At 39.5% G+C, this 22,115-nt stretch overlaps 1 protein-coding gene across 1 annotated transcript in view; it reads right to left on the reverse strand.

Annotated features, from left to right (window-relative positions):
* The window catches only part of brinp2 (bone morphogenetic protein/retinoic acid inducible neural-specific 2), a 129,016-nt gene that overhangs the window by 86,327 nt on the left and 20,574 nt on the right, over window positions 1-22,115 (reverse strand). The window contains exon 2 of the mRNA XM_054602845.1: window positions 2,930-3,120. Within this exon, the coding sequence (XP_054458820.1) occupies window positions 2,930-3,120 (191 nt within the window). The remainder of the gene's footprint in view (window positions 1-2,929; window positions 3,121-22,115) is intronic.

Genomic DNA, 22,115 nt, shown 5'->3' on the forward strand with positions numbered 1-22,115 from the left:
TGTTAGCTTTGTTGATGTGGTTTCCTACACCTGCCACGAGGTCATGCTAAAGGGTAATTATATTGACTGCACCTACTTCAGAAGTGTCTAATCGAGTGAAATTGCCATCGCCAAAGTGTCTTGCTAATCAAAAACAATGAGACTTTTCTTATTCTTTAACAAAGTACACCAATATCTATTGATGTTTAAAGTAACGGCGAGGCAGGGAGACCGATACCCTATAGCCATTCAGAGAACCTTGGCTGAGTTTCAATCACTATTTACAATACAATAACCCTCTCCAATTGTACTTGTATCAAATTACAATCTGAGTATGAGCATATATTTATCCACTAGTATAATCAAAACATTTCATAGTGGAACAAAGAATGTCCATGTACACTACTTCCAGCTAACAAGCCCATATTGTAATTCAAAAGCCTGCTATGGATGAAAAAAATACCATTGATTAGCTCAACAGCTGTCTTTGATGGTACCAAAGTATTATAATTGCAGTCTATGGGCAGTAGTGACTAAGAAAATGAAAGAGGGATTTCGGGTCACAGCCGTGGAAAAGCTGAGTTTGAGAAGAAAAAATTTGTTAAATGATGACAAAAACTAAAATATTATAAATATATAATAATATTTGTGATATTAATACCAGGCATGTTTCATATCATTCCTCTATATAAACTTATTTCTAACTATATTTTATTGTTTTCAGCCATCAAGTCAATTTATCCACTTCAAAACAGATAAATATACTCAACTCAATGTAACCTCAGCTGGTGAGACGGCCGTATGAAAGCAAGCAAAAAAGAACAAAAGAGAAAAGAAAAATGACATTGGGGATGAGTGTGCATTCGCTCAGCCACGGTCTAATTAGCATGCAGACAGGCTCAGCCCATTTAGTCGAGGCCGTTAATTACATATAGAATCTAACTATCAGTCTGCCGCTGCATTCATCCCTCCTCTGTCTCCCATGCTGATGCTCCACTGCATATACATCCAGTGATAAGTGGTGCCACAGTTAGATGGCCGGGGATTACACTTTTTACCTTACACATCACTGTATGAAAGCAGAACTTGTACTCCATGTGTATGAAGGGGGTGGTAGACAACGTGGCCCATTTTGGAAGATAAATGGGTAACATTGGCTTGAAATGCTTCTGCTTTGTCCCAATTTAAAGCCCATAATATCTATTATAAGTGAGTGCACATATTTCCCACAACTTTAAAATTCCATGTGGCGTTTTTCTACAGGCTGTCTTTAAGAAGTGGACAAAGTCACCGTGATGTCACCCATTGGTTTGTTAATGTTTTGAAGCCGCAAGTTCAGAATTTCGTCAATCACGTCTTGTTTTTTGGCCGTCTCATCTTGTTTTTTGCAAACCAAAAGTGATATAAGAGGGGTGAGCTAAGTACAACTGTATGCTAAACCAGACACTTTTGGGGCGACCACATTGTTACAATTAAAGTTTATGAACCTCAAAAACACTATGAAAGGATTAAAACTCTAACACAAAAAAATGGACAACACCCAACGGACAATGCCGTGGTAGCGTCCCTGTCAATCACAAGGTAGTCACGCCCTGAAGCATACCCTGCTTCATGGTCTATTTCACTCTGAATGGACCATAATTTACTAAATAAACATCATATTTTAACAAAGAAGACTTGAAATTACCGAGTGAGACCATAAACTAATGTTAGCAATGTTTACTGAGGTAATAAATCAAGTGAGAGGTAGGATCACTTTCTCATAGACTTCTCTTTAATCTGATTTATTTTTACAACCAGAGGAGTCACCCCCTGCTGGCCAGTAGATAGAATGTGGGTTTAAGGCACTTCTGCATTAGCTTCATTTGTCAGAACAGGAGGTTGCTAACTACCTACAGCTAACATCTTTACATTTGGTTCATTAGGGATCAATGTAGACATGCCCTGCAAATTGCAGACTTAATACATGTTTACAGATTAACATTGATCCATGTAACTGTATTTATTTAAGAAACAAAAGTCCTTTTAATCCACACCACATCTTTTCACAAACCTAACCAAGTACTTTTGTTGTTTAAACCAAGTTATTCAAACATATTTCTTTTAACCATAGTGAGAAGTAGGGTAATTTACTCATAGACTTCTATTCAATCTGACTTCTTTTTGCAACCAGAGGAGTGGCCCCCTGATGGCCATTAGAAAGAATGCAAGTTTAAGGCACTTTCGCATTGGCTTCCCTTTTCAGAACCGGAGGCAGTCGCTTGGTTTTACTGAGTACCCTGGCCTTTTAAATCTCCCCCTGACTATAATGAAAAAAAAGCTTAGATGCTGAAATGTTTATACTCACTATGAATTTTTCCATAAGCCCCATTCTTTATAAAAAAAACAAACCCAGAAGACTGTAAAAAAAAACTGTATTCATGTGTCTGGGCTGCTAAGAGATGGCCAGGATCAGAAGTGTATCAATACTGTATCATGAGGTCGTCACTTTAAACGCAACAAAGGTCTCAGTCCTGTTTTGTGTGGGGCACACGATCGATACGGCTCGCAGTTCTGTTTTGTGAGTTACTTTTCTCCTCGGAGATCGAGGCTAAGAAGGAATCCAATAAAAAGAGACGTATTCTGAGAAATGGGTCAATTTAATCCCTCCTCTGCTTGTGAGGCTCTTGTAGCTGCACATGATGTTCATCAGAGGATAGGATGAATGGAAAATTACTGTGGAAAAAAAACGCCTTGGTTGAATGCTGCAGGTGTAAGGTTGAAATTGCTGCTTTTCATCCTTTTTCTTGGGAAAAAAAAACCAAGCGAGCACATAGATCCCACACTTCTGCAGCAGTGCACTTACATAGGCCATAACTCCTTCGAGACGTTTAAATGAGTAGTTCCTCTATTTTTGTCCCGTCCCGACATTTCCCTAACCCCTAGAATGAAGGCGAGTGTGTCACCTCACCTCCCAGGGTAGCAGAGACGAGGAAGTGGGTCCCGTACTTCTTGATGAGGTTCTCGTTGATTTGCTGCAGGGTCGGCCGTCGCCCCAGTAACCGCAGGTTGCGTAGGAACTCCGGCGCCAAGGGCAGCGGAGATTTGAGGAAATCTCTCTTCTCTGTTGCCAGGCTGTTCACCTTCCAGTGGCTGAACTCCCTGAAATTATGCATACATTAAAAGGTAAGTACACACTTAAGTTCAAATCTCATGTTAGAAGGAGAGTTTAACATCACATAGGGACACATGCAAACACAAAAGTGGTTTAAAAGCTACGCAATCAGGCCGTAATAAAAAGGCTACATTTTTGTCCAATTGATTGTGACTCAAATGTATGACCAAATTTTCCTTATACTCTGGTGATTTATGGTATGAAATGAATGGGCCTGTTTACTCTTGTCATATTCAGTGTCTTGTATTAGGATAAAATCCATATATCCATATTAATGCGCAATCTGTCTTGGTTTTAAATGTGGTAACTTCCAAAAACATCTGAAGAAGAATAACTTATGCAATTTAGCAGTGTAGCTAAGTAGCTAACATACATTAAACGAACAAAAAGTGCATGGATGCCTTGTCTGGATGGGCTACATGGACTACAAGCTATCAAACTAAGTATCCCATTACCATCCAACGAAATAAGTGACTAAATGTAAATGATGTCAATGTCAGGACAGTGCCCCCTACCCTTTTGTGCTGTAAAGATCCCACCCAGTCCAGCCTGAATGCTCACATATATAATTGCAAAGTAAAGGCCACTGGAGCCTATCAGTTTCCTCAGCGGTGGTCTTTTTTGTTCACATGTATTTCAATGACTTCTCAGTGTGATAATAATTAAACAGTTACCAGTGGGACTTGAATAAAGCACTCAAAATTAGATTATATATATTTTTCCTTTTGCTGGTGATATAATTGGTATCAATATCTAGGACCTTTAGATCAGTCACTGTCATGGAAAGTGATAATCAAAATGCCACATTAGACTCAATTTAAGTGAAATGCTTGTAAAAGCAGCACTGTCTGATATTTTTATATGAAAAATTTGTCAAATTACTAATCGTTTTATTGAAAGGTGTTGCTTATCAACAAACCCACAAACAATTTTCAAGTCCTCTGCACTTCTCTTTGGCTCTTTCAGAGCTTTTTAGTGTCTTTGAGCAGGTTGTTTTTGTTTTATAGCTTGCAAATTGTTTTGATCCATTCTCACAGCTGTCTTAAACTGTTTTCCAGTAGCAACATGCAGCTGCTGCAGCACTTGTAAACCCCCCGTGCACTGCCTGCCCAGCACCAAACTAGCTAGTTATGTTGTATCCGCTCCTCACATGATCAAAGACAGACTTGAAATTGGACGACAAGCATATTACCCAGCATTCGTCATTGCAGATCTGTATATGACAAAAATAAAAATAAATTTATTTCATTTGATATCATATTTTTTGTAGGTTAGTATTTCTTTTTAGATTATGATTCATGGATAATGCAGAATAAAAACCCTGACTGAGGCACTCAGTCCATTGAGTTATATGGTGACATTATTCTTGATAAACAGTTTTTCTTTTTTTTTATCGTAATTCTTTCTACAACAATTACTTGGCACTGTCATTTCTAACTCAACAGTGTATTTCCACTCTATGGAATATTTATGGCACCAGCACAGTGTACTGTATGTTGCTCATTAATGTGTTGCCACAGAGAAATAATATAAAACAGGATATAGATACTTGTTAGTAGGATTAATTTGATGTTGGTTTTGGTGTGTTTTCAGAGGATTTGTTGACAATAAGATGCATACAAAACATTAAACAGAAGTGTCCTATCTATGTGAACCAACTGTTCCTGGCCACAGTACGTGATACTGTGGAGCTTAGTGACATTTAAATTACTACACCACTAGTGCACCCGCTTCCTTAGCGGTTTGGACAAATGTCAGGCGATAGCGAGGACCTTATTTCAAATCACCTGGTCAACAGAACACAGTGACAGAGAGAGAGAGAGAAATATGAGTCTGGAAAATGTGTCCATTTTAAGTAGCTAATATTAATTTCCCCACTTTACTCCCACCACAGCGGAACCCCAAGGTATGTGAAGATTATGCAAATACCAACAAAATAAGTGCAGATCCACCTCATGCGCAAAAATTGGCAAAACAAGAGGCGTTAAATATTTGCACATTATGTATGCATTCTCTCTGAGGGAAATACCAGCAGTGACATTGTTTTCCCATGAGTACTCTCCTGACAAACACACTCAGGAAGAAACATACACAGAGGGAGGTACATATACTGGATCATTGTTTCTTACAGTGCCTCTTTGCGGTCAATAGTTTACTATTACCGACAACACAATACTGTAATTATGCTGTTGACTGCGTTATGACAACACAAGGAGACAATAGACCGAGTCCCTTAATAATACACACTAGATATGCATGGGTCATTCAAATGGCACCATTGTAAAGACAAGCAATGGGCTGTAATTAGCTTGTAGTAGCTGCGTTTGGATATTAGTCTTCAAAGGACAGCTAAGATTTCTAAACGTTTCACACAAACCATGACAAAGCTTTCCTCAGAAGGAAGGGCATCCCCTGGGAGCATCTGGTCAAACTAGTGCTTAATTAGGACGTTCATACTCACATTATGCACCAATTAATGTCTGTAGTCTGTGACTGTGTACAGTCACAGTGCAACTTGTACAAGCTATCATTAACTCTGGCCACATTGTGTTTTTTTCTTCATTAAAGCAGAGCCACTCTGGGAAACTGAGTCTGAGGGGACAGGTTGGAGATGTCAGACAAATGTGTAAAAAAAATGATTAGACCGAAAAAGCACAAGAGGGGCTGGAGCGGCGTTTGTTCTCTCAATGCCCATCTGTTTGCTCCTCCGCAGTGTGTGGCCATTAGTTGATCCATGCCTTCTTTCATACTGTAAATATCTATTTAAATGATTATTATATAAGTAGTTCCTGGATTTCAAATGTAATACCACGATACAACAAACACATAATGTTACAAGTAAAAGTACTTCAATCAACATTTTGACATAAAAGTATAGACATATTAACAGCAAAATATACTAAAAGTTACTATGCGTAACTTTTAGAAAATCCTTTATTAGTGACACCGGTGGCCGTAAAGTGAACTGTAGTCAGGATCCAGCTTCTTGCTGACTCTTGAATAACGTTACTATCTGTAATGTTACAATTTTTTTTTATTTGGATAATTTGCTTAAAGATACTATCTAGCCCTGTGATAGGCTGGCGACCTGTCCAGGGTGTACCCTGCCTTCGCCCATTGACAGCTGGGATCGGCTCCAGCACCCCCGCGACCCTTAACTGGATAAGCGGTTACGGAAGATGGATGGATGGATGGATAGATACTATCTAGTTTGCCAAATGCAAATTATTTTCTCAGCTAACGTTAGCTAGCTGGCCGCCGCTTCTTTGCATCGCTCTTGGCTAGCACAATTGTTAGTTACACCTTTGCTTTGGTCCATTATTTATTTGTTAAAATCAACACAGTTTGTCACAATACATACGTTAGTACCATGGTGATCCATAACTGGTGAAGTAATTTGGCAAGCTAGCCAACTAACATAGCCACTCATTGCTAGCAATAACATTAGCAAGAAAGGGAGTTATAATGGGGCTGAGGAGAGGCAAGGCATTCTGGAGAGTGTTTACATTTTGAAATAAGCCTGGAATGTACATTATTATCATAATACCTAAGCTATTATTGTTTATTAATGTTCTATAATGTTGTCAAACCAAGAAAAGAGGGTTGTGCAGACTTTGTAAATATTGTTATTTTTGAAAACTTCAGTAGTAATTATACTTACATTGTGGCTACCACATCTGCATTATTGTACTTGTTGATTCAGTTACATTTTTATTTTATTGGAATACAAAACATCAATTTTTTGTGAATTATGATGCATTAACTTTTACAGGCACATAAGCAGCAATTTAATGTTATACCTGGATGCAGGTGGAAAAACTTTAAACATTATTATGTACTGATTATATTTTATTTGTTGATCATATAGTTCCTGTGTAAAATCCTCAGGCATCTGAAAAGTAACAATAGCTGTTAGAAAAATGTCGTGGGAAGAAAAAGTACAACATTTGCCTGTATATAACAATCAAACCGAAATGTCACAGGCCAAGACGGTCTAGCAGATATAGTCCGAGCACCTGAGTTCAACTGACAATATTTTGTTTTTAGCAAGTAATAATTAATTATTTGCACACTTGAAGGAATTTTGCAATGTATTGTTTTTAATTGTTAGTATTTATTTCTCTTTCAATGGTTAATGTATATTGTGTATGCCATGTGTTCTTGCAATAACCTAACACAAGTTGTGAACATATGTTGGTGGTGGACACCTTTGGGGAGGATTCATTGTAATACACATTTACTAGTGCAGTGGACCAAAATTATATTTGCTGCTGACCCACGTTCCATTTAGCTTTAAAACATACATTGATGAAAAGTATTATACACATACACAAAATACTGTGAGTGCAAGTGCACATTCCTGTATTACCTTGAAACAAGAGCGGCTTAATTCTTCTGTTTACCTTCAATCACTGTGACGGAGGATAAAATGATTGACTTTGTGATAACTTTGTGATAAAACCATGTCTCATATTGTAAACTGCTGAGTAGTATTTGGTGTTTGACAAGCCTTCAAACTCATGGATCTCCTAATTAAACTGCACTTCCTGCATTATATTTCCTCATCTCACATAAACCTTAAACAAAATTCCCACACACAAACAGCTAATTGCCTTTTTGTTTTTAACAATGTTTTAAAAGAGAGCATTATAATAATTATTAAAACTCCCTTAACCCATTCACTAACCCATTTTTTCAGGTGAGTTTGTGCTAACGAACAGTATATGCACCTTGTGTTTAGAATGCATAGAGAAATTAAAACTCAACTGAGGGAAAACATCTGAAAAGCTCGACATAAATAAATACATGACATTAAAATGAACAAATATTTGTGTAACCAAATGATGCCAGTAACATACTCCCTCTTTCTTGAGCTTCTGAGTTCAATCTTCATTGGGAGCTTGAATATGACTCACTCATGTCGCAGGCAGTGGAGAACACTACCTTCTGAACACCCACTCTCACTATATGAGTAATAACTGTGATGTTTTCCAGAGACACCTCCTCTATCTGCAGTTTAATGCACTTTTTATCCACCTGTCTGTTTACCCTTTTATTACAGTCAATCCAGGAAATCTTTCTCTATCCAGGCAGAAAACTTTATCATCTCTCTCACGATTGTCTATCTGAGCGTAGGACAGGTTTGTTCCTTGCCTCTTTATCTGTCACGCCGACCCTGATGATTGCTGCAGACATACATCTGCTTGTTTTTCAACCATATAGTTTGCACACAATAGCAGGGAGATGATTGCCATCTGTTGTGGTATCTTAGAAACCAGTGCAATGGGTCTGAAAGAAATAGCACCTTTATGAAGCTAAGACTATGTCAGTCAGTTTTCAGCGGTGTTTGTATTGTGCTGTATTAAATTGAAAGGGAATTATAGCAACCCTGATCACCAGCATTCTAAGTGTTGATTCAACAATTGAGTTTTGGATATATATAATGTAGTGAGGACTTGATAAAGGCAGATATTAAGAACAATGATCAGATCAATGTTGCACAGGTATCCTGATTTTTAGTCTCTAGTATTGTCAAGGTCAAAAAATCCTATCTCCTACACTCCCATGATGCAACTTAATCGTTTCTCTTGTTTATGCAAAACCCTAGTTTTTCAGAGGTACAAGATTAACATCTGTATAGAGCATAACGTGAATATTATTCTGCTAAAAAGTCTTGTCATTTTCTCTTCTGAGAACAACAGCAATTTTTCTGAGCTTTTCGCACTGCGATTAAAGGCGTCAACCAATCACTTTGTGCGGTTTGGGTGGAGTTGCGCCTATATTTACGAAACAACAATTAGGAGGCTCCAGAGTCTGATCAACGGAAAACTTTATTAGTCATTTCAACCTTAACCAGAGCCACTTCTGTTCTTACCTTTCACAATAAAAGCCAGAGACCGGTGTGTTAAGGCCTTAAGTGTCTTAATCCTCTCTAACTAGTTATGAAATTGCACAGTACCACTCACATTTTTTGTTGAGGTCATTTAGAATCAAGAGCAAAAGACAGCACCACCATAGTCAACACCTATTTCCATGTGTTGTTTAGAGACTCCAGTGTTATGAAAGCACCAACACTATCATTTTACTGACTCAATATCTCATCCTACACTATCCCCATCCTACTTCTCAGACATCAGCACACCAAATCCCTCAGCAGTGTCTGCAACACAGCTATAATTCTATCTGTTCACGATTTTAGTCAGTACAAAACACCAGGCAAGCAGCGTGAGAAACAAGACCGACATTTATTTATTTATTTTACGAGTGAAACAAAACCAGCCAAAGTCAATCCAATCGCGCTGCTTTGACCAGATATAGCTATTCTAATTCCAGGAGCAGTTGCATGACAAATATCCCCAGGAAAAGGTCAATCTCATTTGAATGTGGCAAACTACAACAATTAGTCTGCAGCTATCACACGCTTCGGCAGGCATTAGTTTTTAGCTGAGCATGTAGTCCAGAGAGTCACGGGACGGCGGCCCCGTAGCTGCGCACTGATTAACTGGAGCGGATTTAGACTGATGTGTTTTTTCTGAGCCGCTCCACGGTGACTGAACACGGCCGAGGAGAGCTGGCAGCGATGGGGGCATAGGACGGTGAGACTGTCGGCTGACTATTCGGCTAATGATGATAGATGGCGTTAATTAAAAGGTTTTAGCACTGCGCTGATTGCACCTGCAGCTCCTGCGCTTGGTTTCACTGAAGCAGAGGGAATTTAGTGTTATTTATATTTCATTTTATTTTATATTTTAGGCAAAAAAAAACCTGCCTATGCAGAATTTTCCCTGGGATGTTCCTCCTGGCAGCATGTTGGAGAAATAACACCTCGACGTTATTAGCTGTCAGATTCAGGCAGAGCAGTGGACGGCTCTCAGGGAGAACGTATTTACCAAACCCTTCACATCGGTGCAGCTGTGAGCAGAGGGGATCCACTAAAAGGGCTTCTTCTGGTGTTTTACTGCATGTGTGCAAGCATAGATTCTGTATTCCTTTACATATAACATTCAGTATACAATGTGACATTGATCTATGTAACACTGGTCCTCATCTATGAAACATGCATATGCAGAGCATTGATCTTAACATATTTAGCAAAACATTTACTTTTTTTTTATTCATCAATGTTTTCTTCTTTTCAAAATATTTATATCTACAATAAGCACTAACTATTATTATTATATTATATTCCTTTATTGATCCCCATGGGGGAAATTCAAGTGTTGCAGCAGCTCAACTACACAGACACAGACAATAAATACATATACTATACAACTACACAGACACAGACAGCTGCCAGCTGTCCAGCACACACTTTCAGCAACCTAGGGCTGATGTCATCAGGTCCACTGGCAGCTTATCTGAAGCCTGGAGAGCTGATGCTGTACCTGGATGGTGGTGAAGGTGGGGCTGCCTGGTCAGCATGATGACAGACTGTGGTCTCCTGGCTGTGGGTGTACAGTCTAGGGGGGATGGGGGAGTGATGGGTGTCCTGGTCCACATCTGTGGAGATGTTGGTCTGAAGAGGGCTAGTGGGTGAGGGGGGGCATCCTCTGGTCCTAACAGTCTGCTGAGAGAGGGGAGGTGGCAGAGGTGTAGATGGAAGGGGGAGCAGAGACCCCAGCAGAGGTGTGGATGGGGGAAGAGGTGTTAGGTGGAGACCTAGCCTCACTATCGGAGCACACCGGGGTGGGGGTAGTGTCGAACCTATTGAAGAATAGGTTGAGCTCCGATGCGAGTGCTAGGTCACCCTGTACTCTAGATGAAGGCAGACTGCATCATCATTTTCATCCCATTCCACACCTCTTTAGTGTTGTTCTGTCCCATCTTAGCCTCAATCTTCTCCCTGTAGCTGTTCTTAGCCTCTCTCAGCTTTCTCTTCAGCTCCTTCTGAACAGCCCGAAGTTCCCCTCTGTCCTTAGCCATGAAGGCCCTCTTCTTCCTGTTGAGAAGGCCCTTCAACTCTTTGCTGATCCACGGCTTGTTGTTGTGGTAGCAGCAGACCTTCTTTGTTGGCACAATGGTGTCCTCACAGAAGTGAATGTAGTCTGTGATGCAACGAGAGAGGCCCTCGATGTCCTCCCCGTAGTCCTCCTGGAACAGTTCCCAGTTTGTGACCTGAACACACTCCTGGAGGGTCTCCTCGGCGTCCTCCGACCAAACCTTCACAGTCCTTGTGCTGGCCGCCTGTTGCATAGCCAGTGGCTTGTAGGTGGCCACAAGTTCTATTAGGTTATGGTCAGATTCACCAAGGGGGGAGGGCAGATGAGCTGTAGGCCCCCTTTACATTCACGTAAAAGAGGTCCAGGATCTTGTTCTCTCTCGTTGCAACACTGACATACTGTTTAAAGTTGGTCAGGACAGGAGAGAGGGAGACATGGTTAAAGTCCCCGCTGATCATTATGAGTGAGTTGGGATGTTTAGTCTGAAGCCCCGCTGTAACAGAGTGGATGACGTCACTCGCGCTCCTCGCTGCAGCTGATGGTGGGATGTAAACAACAACAACAATGGCGTGTGAGTACTCCCGCGGTAGATAGTAGGGTCTCAAACCCACCGCCAGGAGCTCAATGTCGGGAGTGCAGATACACTCCTTCACAGTTACATGGCCGGGATTACACCATTTAGAGTTGACAAAGACGGCAAGACCTCCTCCTCTCTTCTTACCGCTCTGTTTCCCTCTGTCCGCCCGAACCAGCGTGAAGCCGGCTAGTTCGAGCAGACTGTCCGGTATCTTCCCGTGCAGCCATGTCTCCGTGAAGCAGAGCAGACTACACTCCCTGTAGGCCCGCTGGTTGCTCACCAATGCTGACAGTTCATCCACTTTGTTAGCGAGGGACCTCACATTCCCCATAATGACCGTGGGGAGAAAAGGTTTAACTCTCCTGTCCCCCTCCATCCTCTCCCGGACCTTCACTCCGGCTCTTTTTCCACGACGGGGTTGTCTCCATATCGCGTCGGGTATGCGGGCGGAGGGAACGCCGGCTCCGCTCCGGTAGCGCAGAAGCTCGTCGCGGGTGTAGGTCAGCATGATTAAAAGTTCCAGTTGTGTGCAGAGAAAGGGGAAAAAAACGCTACAACTAAAACGCTGAAGCAGGAACATACAATTACCAAAAAAAAGAAGACAACAACGAATAAAAATAGTAGAAAAAATACAAAAGTAGCAAAGCTGGTAGAGAGCTGCTGCGACAGGCTGCCGACCTCTGGCGCCATTTTAATATTATACTAACTGTACTTCAGTCAGTACTTGTGTACTCACACATACACATCCTGGGCCATAAATAGGGATTCAGAGACCTGGAGATTCTTTGAAATCACAAAAAAAACTTATTAATAATTCCAGTACATCCATTTATTTGCAACATTTCTAATCATTATTCATGTTATGCTTTTTTATTTTCTCTTATGTGGGGTATATTATTTCCACTTTCATTTGTATTGTTATAATTCTCTGAGTTTATTTCATAGCATACCTCAATGTTTTGTTTCTGTCTTAACCATGTAAAGCACTTTGTAACTTTATTTTGAGTGCTGTTTGAATAAATAAATAACTAAATAATATCCATGTTAATAATTAGTTTTATTATTGTTTTTGTTGGTGTTGTTGTTGAGAAAGTTCCAGATATTAAATATATGACTTGCTCTTTTTTTCATAATTTTTGATTTGTTCCTGCTTAGCACAAAAACAATGTTTATTTACCCGCACCTACAGTAAAATTTGTAAGGGATGTATTTACTGCTGTGGGTGTCTCTTCAGTCACACCCAATCGCTATATTAACTTAAACCTGAAAAAAACTAGTTTTTTGGGCACATGGGTGAATCAGAAACAACAACTTTAACGTATCATCACCTTTTTTCTTACATAGCGAACTCAGGGTTGTCCATTTACACAATGAACAGAAAACCAAATAGCATGAGTCTAAGACAAGTTTATTCTGTTATCTCTTTTATCCTTGTTTTTGGTCTCCACCGACCAATGAAAATTTATTTTTCTTGAGTTGCTGAATACTCCATGGTATTCACCCGTATAAAGCTCCTACAGCTGAAGATTCTGTTGATGATTCATAGCCACATTGTTGATATTAAATCAGGTTTGCTTCTATTTCAGCTTCCACACATGTGATGTAAGTGTGGATTCAGTAGTCCCTGTGGTACACCAATGCCTACCTGCCAGGCTGTGGGCACTGCGGCTCTATACACCAGTCAACCTGCTGCTCACTCATCCATCCAACTAAACATCCACGCACAATCCTTTTCTCAGCAGCTTTATTTCATAATTGTTAAATAAAGAGAAAAATAAAACTGGCTTTCGGGGAAGACAGAAAAGTTAAATGAGGTTGAGTGTTTCATAAAAAAAAAAAAATAGGAGACAAACAGAAGGTGAGAGAAACAGAGTTCAGTTGCACTCCTGCTCTCTTCCCCACCGGCACACCACAAGCATATTTGTTCTGAGCTCGGAGTCATGATGAGAGGGTTTGTTATGTTGAAAGAGAGCAGAGCTGCAACTTTATAATGAGAAGTTTCACCTGAATCAAGTACAGTCTAACCTGGTAATGACAAGTGGCCCACATACTATTTTCCGACGAGTCGGCGGGGTTAGCTGAGAACACAACCCTTCAAGATTCTCTGAGAAAATCGTGCTTTGGTGCTCTCAACCTAATCCTTGGTGGAAATGAACCTTGTTTCGCAAGGGGTGATATTTTCTAACCGATTCATTCAAAGTATTTTTTTGTGTAATGCTCAGGGGGAACCCAGGTTACTGCAGCACAGAGGATACAGAAAAATACAAGAAGTAGGAGGTGACAAGGAGACTATTGCAAGTGATTGCAACATACTGATACAAAACAATTATTGTCAACCTAAACCCACAGTAATAAGGGATGTTTGCTGCTGTCTCCTTGGTAGGTATATCTTTTCACGCGGTGTTTATCATTGAGAGGGGGATTGCGATAGTGTTCACTTGAATTATGAATAAATAATAAATGTAATAATAATAATATTAAAATAACAACAATACAATAATACAAATAGTAACAATAATAATAATATCAACAATAAAATAAAAATAATAACAAAAATCATGATAACAATAATACATAATAGTAATAATAATAATAGACTTCCTCTTCAGCTCCAGAATTTCAAAATTCCGCAGCAGCATCATAAAATTTAATTGGGTTGAGTCTGTCCTCAACTTTCGTCCATCTTAAAAAAGGCAGACAAGTTTAGGTTTAAAGTGAAACACTGGGTCACATTTTAAATTAGAGTTTAAGTGCAAAAGAGTTTAAATTCAATCCAGGTTCAGAGTAAAAACTTAACGTTTAAAGAGAGGTTTGAACTGAATCTTTCCCAATCGTAAGCTAGTTTGAAAGCTTGATGCAACATAATTTAAATTGAAACCATGATTTAAACTGGATTAAAGATGAAAGCATGGCGGGGTTGTTTCTATGAAGGACGTGCTTTGTTGGTTGGTAGCAAACTTTACTTTACCCTTTTGTTAAATGTCAAAGTATACCAGAATGTTACGGTATATTCACTTCATTGTCATAGCTGCCATCAGAACCCCATTATTGTGTTTATGCTCTCATAATATTTTCCTCATTGACAAACAGCTCTTCAAAACTTCTTGGATGGTACAGTACATGACCCATTTGGATATATATAATTCACATCTGTCATGTCACGCAGCTTTAATCTGAAAATCTAGAAGAAGCCTGACGGATTACGACTTTTTTAGAGCTTGATGTCACTTTTTGTATCCCCATTTTCGTCACGGATGTGGGAGCCGGTTGAAGCGCTAAAATGTGAACTGCTCTTAAGAGGAAATCATTCCTAACAGACGGACTGACGTACCCACTTTTAGGACTCTGTGTTGATGAGCATGGCCCCTGAACCTCAAAATGCCACGTACCATTTGTCAAACTGTCATGTCAAACACTTAACCAATGGTTATTTCTCCCCGATGGTCTAAATAAATTAAGTTCTGGTGCTCCGCAACCAGGGCTGCTTTACTTTTTCAGCCCCGGGAGCCGGAGTCCATTCTCTTGTCCTGGGATCTGAGTTCATTAAAAACTCCCTCCTGTCTTTTGGGAGCCCACTAGAAATAGACCCTCCACCAAGGCTGGAGGTTGGAAGCCAGCGCCATGATTTTTTAATGATGTCTGAGTTGCTCCCACCAGAGTCATTATACGTCTCCTGAAAGGGATTAAACTGGATTCTGACTGCAAGGGACCCTTAACGGGGATCCCGTTATGACAGCTAATGGGAGTTGTGACATGAAGGGAAAGCTACAGATTATTTTACCGCTTTATGATTGATTCAGTCGTTTTTTCAGGTGAGCGCAGTAAAGTTTGTTGAGTGAGTTTCTAGTTGGAGTTTTATATCACGCAGGGGAAGTCAATCCAATTTGAATGTGTGGTAATGTTAAATTTGCACGGTGTGTCCTAAATCTGTACGCGGCATCACCTGCCTACTTACCAGGCTGGCGTATCTAGGTTGAGTGTCTCTGTCAGCTATTTTTACAATTTGTCACGCTTCAGCTGATTCTTGTTGGCTTAAGACACCACACTTTATACAATATATTATGTCAATGACGCTGCTGGGATTTGACATGATTGCAGGAAATTGGAGGAGCCGCTTTTACTTCGGGGCTCCAGGAAGTGCGATGTATATAACTTTATGAGGCTTTTTAGTTGAAACTTTCATTTGAAAGTTGAGAAGTAATGAAGCTGTAATTATAAGTAAGTGATAACACTGATCAAATGTACTGGAAATGGTTCCAGAGGGAAATGTTCTACTTTTTATATTATAATGATCTGACAGATGGATTTATTTGTTGTTTCTATTGCATAAAGTATATATTATATTAGCATATAAAGTATGGTGCAATGTTGCACAGTAAAACAGTAAACATCCAAAATGATCTATACGAGTCAAGGTCTTGGGTTTGGTTTAGTTTGTGTCCCATTTTATTTTCAAGATCCTTGCTTCCTGTGTTTGGTTTGACTTCCGGTCTTTGTCTTTTTCCCGCCTGTTTTCTTCCTCACCTGTGTTTCATTAGTTGATTAGCTTAGTTGATTATTAGATTTCAGGGCTCACTGGACTTAGTCCAGCATTTCAACCAGCAGCAGGCCTTTCCAGGCCACAGCTCATTGACTGCAGTGCAGTTTTGCTGCTGGATTCTGGATTTACTAACATTACACCCAAACTTTTCTTCACATTCATTCTGAACATCCACTCCCTGAACTTGCCCTAGCAATAATACAATACTGACAGCTTGTGTATTGGAACAGTACTTGGGCGCGCTACAGCATTTCAACCAGCAGCAGCCTTTCCAGGCCACAGCTCATTGACTGCAGTGCAGTTTTGCTGCTGGATTCTGGCACATTCATTCTGCTGAACTTTAGCAATAATACAATACTGACAGGGGCTACTCTTCTTACATTGAGAGTACTTTACTACTTGAATTTTCTACCGGGTAACACTTTACTTTGCAGGTCAGTAAATTCCAACCCACTTGCTAATTTGTTGCTTGGAAAGAGTCCGAATTTGGCATTAATTATGAGCAAAAAATGTTCAAATGAGGACCCAGATGCAGAAGACTAGGTAGACAGTCAGAATGAAACAAACAAGAGGCTTTAATAATAAATAAGATGGTATCACAAACCAACAGGAAACAAAAATCGTACCGGAGAAGATAATCACAAGGGCTGGAAACACACAAAGGCAGGAAGTAGAAACAAGACAAGAAACAAGAGAAGACAACTTTGAAACTGAAACCGGAAACAAACTATAACAAAAACTCCAGGACCAAGACTTCAACATACAAAAAAACCTGTTCAATTTGTCAGCAGGCAGCTGTTTTCTCTAAATTAGCTCTAAAACATTCAAACTGTGATGAGATATCAAAGTTGTGTTCACAACTTGCCTCTTCTGCAGCCTTAAACTTAGGTGGAAAAAAATAACCATTTCTATAAAAACCCTCTCAATGTTCAGTCATTTTATTACACGTTCAACACAACCTCATATTTATAGGTTGTTTGCCAATTACTTTATATCTAATGATGTGGCTTACGTTGTAATCGGATTGACTTGGTTATATTTAGGCAACAAAAGTACTTGGTTTGGTTTGGACAAAGATCATGATTTGGTTTTTAAATAAGTGTTTGTTATGTAATGTAGTTCCTTGGTTACATCTGTGATATAGTATGTGACATGGTTACATACTGCATAGTTACGTATGGAACCTAAAAAAGTCTGTGACTATGACTCTTTATACCTTTCCTACAGTCATAATTACTACAGCCATTAGAGGTTGCTGACTAACAAAAAATGTGATATGGGCCATAATTATCTACTTGCACAGGCGGCTTATACAGCTGGATTTGCAGTGAGGACATCTTGACACCATCAATTGATGCTTGTCCAATTTCATAGTGTTACAACAGTAAAAAACTTCCTCCGTCCAGAATAAATCTAGTAATTTTGTGCACATGACCCCCCAAAAGAACAATGAAAAATAAGAGACATATCCTGGGTGAATGAGTTCCAATGCGTTTCATTGAATTTGTGAGAAGGTTGTGTTAAGTGCTATTTCAGTAAAGGAGCTTAGTACTTATTCCACAACCAACATAACCTTTGGAATTACATGTTGAGGTACATACACTAATCTAAATGGTTGGTATTATAGGTGAATGTGACATAATAGTAAAAATGGGGCATTTCAAAAAACTTTAAGTTTATAAGTTTAACAGTATAACATGCACTGGGATATGTTGAGGTCGAGTTCATGAGCACAGAACAGATAGAAGAAGTTAGATGGCGATGTTAAGGAACATATGTCCATAATTCAAACATGTATCCTTTCTCCTTGTCAAAATGTATATGTTGTATACAAGAATAACCGTTTAATCCAAAAATAAGTTCACTAAAAGTGTGTAAAAGCAGTTGAGGTTCAAGTTTATTGTATCGGCTGAAAAGGCAGTTTATTTTTGAAAGAATTTAATAGACTGCAGCAGTGTGGTCTTGTACACTGGCTTCATTTGTTTTTGATTCATCGTGAAACAATAAAGGCTTGACATGGTGTTGATTCAATAGTGCCGAACTTATTCCAGCGTTGCTTTAAGAGAGGCTTTTTTCAACACATTCTGCAGAGGAGGACTTAAAAAAACAAGTTAACCCCAGGGATGCGTGACGTGCTCCGACTCCGCCAACCTACCTGCCTTCCTGTATTAGTATCATACCGGAGAAATCAAGGAGCTGAACGCCTCACTTTCCCTGTTAAATTTCTCGTAGCTATTTCGGAGCCGCAGCCAATCTCCCCGTGCATGTGTGTGTGTGCTTGTGACAGGAGGCTGATGTGTCCTATATCCCTTCAAAACAAAAAACAAACAAACTAGGTTTTGGGTTTATTAATATATCTGTATCCACTTCTCCAGCCCCCAAAAGAGAGACGAGGTCTATCGCTTCAGCATGAGATACCCTTGTCTGCATTGAAATGGATTCATTTCAAATGAGAAGGCTTCAATTTCATTGTTTCTCAGGCTGAATAATTGCTCTGAAAGAAACTGAGATTAAATATCTCGGGTGTCTTTGACATAAAAAAGTGCCCTGCCACTGTTAATTTGTTGAGATACGCTCTGTCTGTCACCGTGTGTTACTTTTCTGCGGCTTTCCAGTGGCACATTTCTAAAAGAGGCACAGCTACGTATATGGGTAGTTGCATTATTCATAACTCCTACTGCAAGGAGAGATTACTTATTGATGTGCATAGGTATCCCCAAATCACAAGGTGAGAAAGTTTCGGAAAGTTCTTAAAGTCATGGCATGAATGTAGTACTAGTTTGCGGGCACATGCATGTGCACATGCACATTGATGAAATATTTAGAGATAAGACATGGCCAATTAGCATCACATTCCTTTTCCTATGTGCTCAATAGCTTTAAGAATGAACTGGTAAAATACTCACTGGGATATATTTGAAAAGCAGCTCTCAGCGCCTTTTTCAGGTTGCTCTTCATCACTTTCTTTGTTCCTCTCTGGCTGCTTTATTTTTCAAGGTTTGTTATTTAATTTATAGTAATTTAAGGTTTAAATATATATCTGAAGCTTACATTAGGTTACAAGCACGGTTGTTTGGCCATTGGTAAGTTCGGAAAGAGTTCGGAAAGAGTTCGGGAAGAGTCCTGAAAGGCCGATCAAATGAAGTCCAAACCGGTGGATGGTCATGGAGTTTTTTATTTTTCATTTTCTGATGTCAGTATCTTTATGTTCCTCACCCATGGCGTGGGCCACAGCTCAGAGTAGATCGCTGCCTGTCAGACTGTGCAAAACCTAATACACTCAATATTGAAGGGGGGGGGGGGGGACGACTAGCCTCAGTCCCCAATTTGGACTGAAGCTAGTTTTTGTTTTGTTCTTTTTTTTTTCATCTTGTACTTGACGAACTGTGACTTTTTTTTTCATCTTGTACTTGACGAACTGTGACTGGTGGTTAAGCTTACCTAGGCTTGTCCAGCCGGTCTGGTTTCATTTCAGTGCAGTGGTGACATGCATATACAAGCTGAAGAGCCAGTTGTCAGCAAGACATCCTCAAGTGTCCTGAACTTTAGCGATCTTTTTGAGTGTTAAAAAATACTTATATTTATATAAGTAATATATTTTTTGCTCATAAAAGCCTCTTAAAGTCTCTCAGTCGCAGTATGTCCCTAATTACAAACCCACTTAGTTCAAACCAAACCATGATGTTTTTTCTAACCCAACCCGAGTTGTTCAGTTGGCTGATCCTAAAAAAATGTCGCTTCACAATGCTAACCCCATGTTAAAATGTTGACAGTGACCATTTCACAACGGTTATCCCGACAAACCCTTCAGTGTTGAGAAACTACGAAGATTACAAAATATGATGATTAGTCAATGGTGACACCTTGTCTTCTGTGGTGGCCCACAAGGGTCCATCCCTGGCCCCTTGTTGATCCGTATATTAGAGCTATGATTAGTGCCAAATATAAAGCATCATAGTTTCTCAAGGGCTCCTACCTAAGCAGTACAGAATAGTTCACATTGGCCATTTACACTACTCATGCAAATGTGTAGGTTTAACTTCCAAGCCAATATTTTAACCATGTAGCTGATTTAATCAAATAACCCCACCACAAAAACAAAGAAAATATCTTCTAAATCAAACCTGTAATTGCTAATGTAGTAAGTAAGTTCTAACATTAGGGAAATACAAGTCAGAACTGAATTGGGCCTCACTAAATAATAAACACTGGAGGTTGTGTATACTGTATATTGTCAGAAAACCAAATTCAAAACCTCATACAAAAAATATTAGTGACAAGGAACTATCACCCAAATCCAAAGGCTAGGGCACAAACATAAATTGTGAACTGCACAATGGACAATGAATTGGGAGAGATGTTATAGATAACACTGAGAGCACCCAGGGGAAATTCCTGGGTATATGGGTACATTTTCAGTTTCAGAGCTGAGAACACTGCAATGGAATAAAGCTAAATTGGGTTGAATAAATAAATGTTCTGTTGGTCCATAAAACCAGCCTCCTATTCATGTCTATGGAGCAACTTTAAGTTTATAACCTACTTCTCTGGTTTTTGGCTTCTTGCAGAGAGAAGCTCATGTTCTTTCCAGGGCCATGGAAATAACATATTGTAATTGTTAATTCAAGTGGTGCTCCCCTTCAGCAAACAACATTTCCCATAAGCCCTAGAGACGTTTCAATAGCTAGAGTCAGATGAATGTATAGTGGGTCTGAAATGTATATGATTAAAAAATTAGAAAAACATAAAAAAAAAAAAAATGGAAATTATAATTATTGGCTCATATTGCAGACTTTTTATTGCATCAAAAAAAGACATGGACAAAACATATGTATGGCCACCAATGTGACCTCCACCACCAGCACCAATTCCCAACTCCCCAACACCCACCATTTAGTGAATAGAGACTGGACCTCGGAATTATACTTCAAATTGACTGATGATAAATGAAAATAGAGAGTGCACAAGTAGCAAGCATACAAATGCATGTTTTTCCATTTCCTACTGTATTACCCCAGAGGCTTTTCCCCACAGACAATATGCAGAATCAAAAGGAATGACTTTGTGTTTGTGTTTTTTTATTTATTTCCCAGCTGGGATAAAATAATTGACTACGAGTTAAAACACAGATCCATCGGCACTTATTATAGCTGTGAGCTGTTGACTATGTCCTGGTGTGATACCACTTTGCTTGCACATTCACATAGGGCACGCATGTCTTGTGCACACATGTGGGCATGAGGACCAATTACAATCCAATCAGGCGCACGAGTATGGGGTGAAGATTGACTGCTGCCCCTTCGTCGCAAAAGGTCTCACGAAATGTAATGGTTATTAGAAGCAGATGATGGCAGCCCTGGAGAATACAGCCCTTTTCCAACAGGAGGAAACTGCTCTTATATTACTTCCAATTTGACACAGTGCTCGCTGCAATATATTGTGTAAAGCAACCAACCAGGTTCAGAGTGAGATCCATTGATGCTTGGTAATGCTTTAGTGAAGAAAAAGCAATGAATTGTATAAATGTATTGTCCAAAGTACTTTAAAGCTGCACTACTCAATATTATTTTACTCCACCAATGAAAAAAGGACAAATGAAAATTAATTATCACCCAACTCTGCTATTATACAGACCTCATCAAAGCTCCTTAAGCTTACGGTTTTGGTTTACATCTTGTTTCCAGCAGCGTAAGGCAGCTGTTTTCAACAAAACAAATCTCTAATAAACCCAAGTACACACAACAGTAGCTAGCTAGTGAAGAAAGTTGTCTTAGCAGCTGAAGAGCCAGATCTTTTATCTTAGAACTTTGGGTAACAAAACAAGAGACAGTGAATAATAGACTTACAAGTGACCTGAAACACGTGTCTCCAAAAATAACAATTGTTGCTAGCATGTTAGCCAAAAGTCGTTGGTTTACTAACTAG

This window comes from Anoplopoma fimbria, chromosome 8, assembly GCF_027596085.1.
Source record: "Anoplopoma fimbria isolate UVic2021 breed Golden Eagle Sablefish chromosome 8, Afim_UVic_2022, whole genome shotgun sequence".
Classification (NCBI taxonomy): Eukaryota; Metazoa; Chordata; class Actinopteri; order Perciformes; family Anoplopomatidae; genus Anoplopoma; species Anoplopoma fimbria.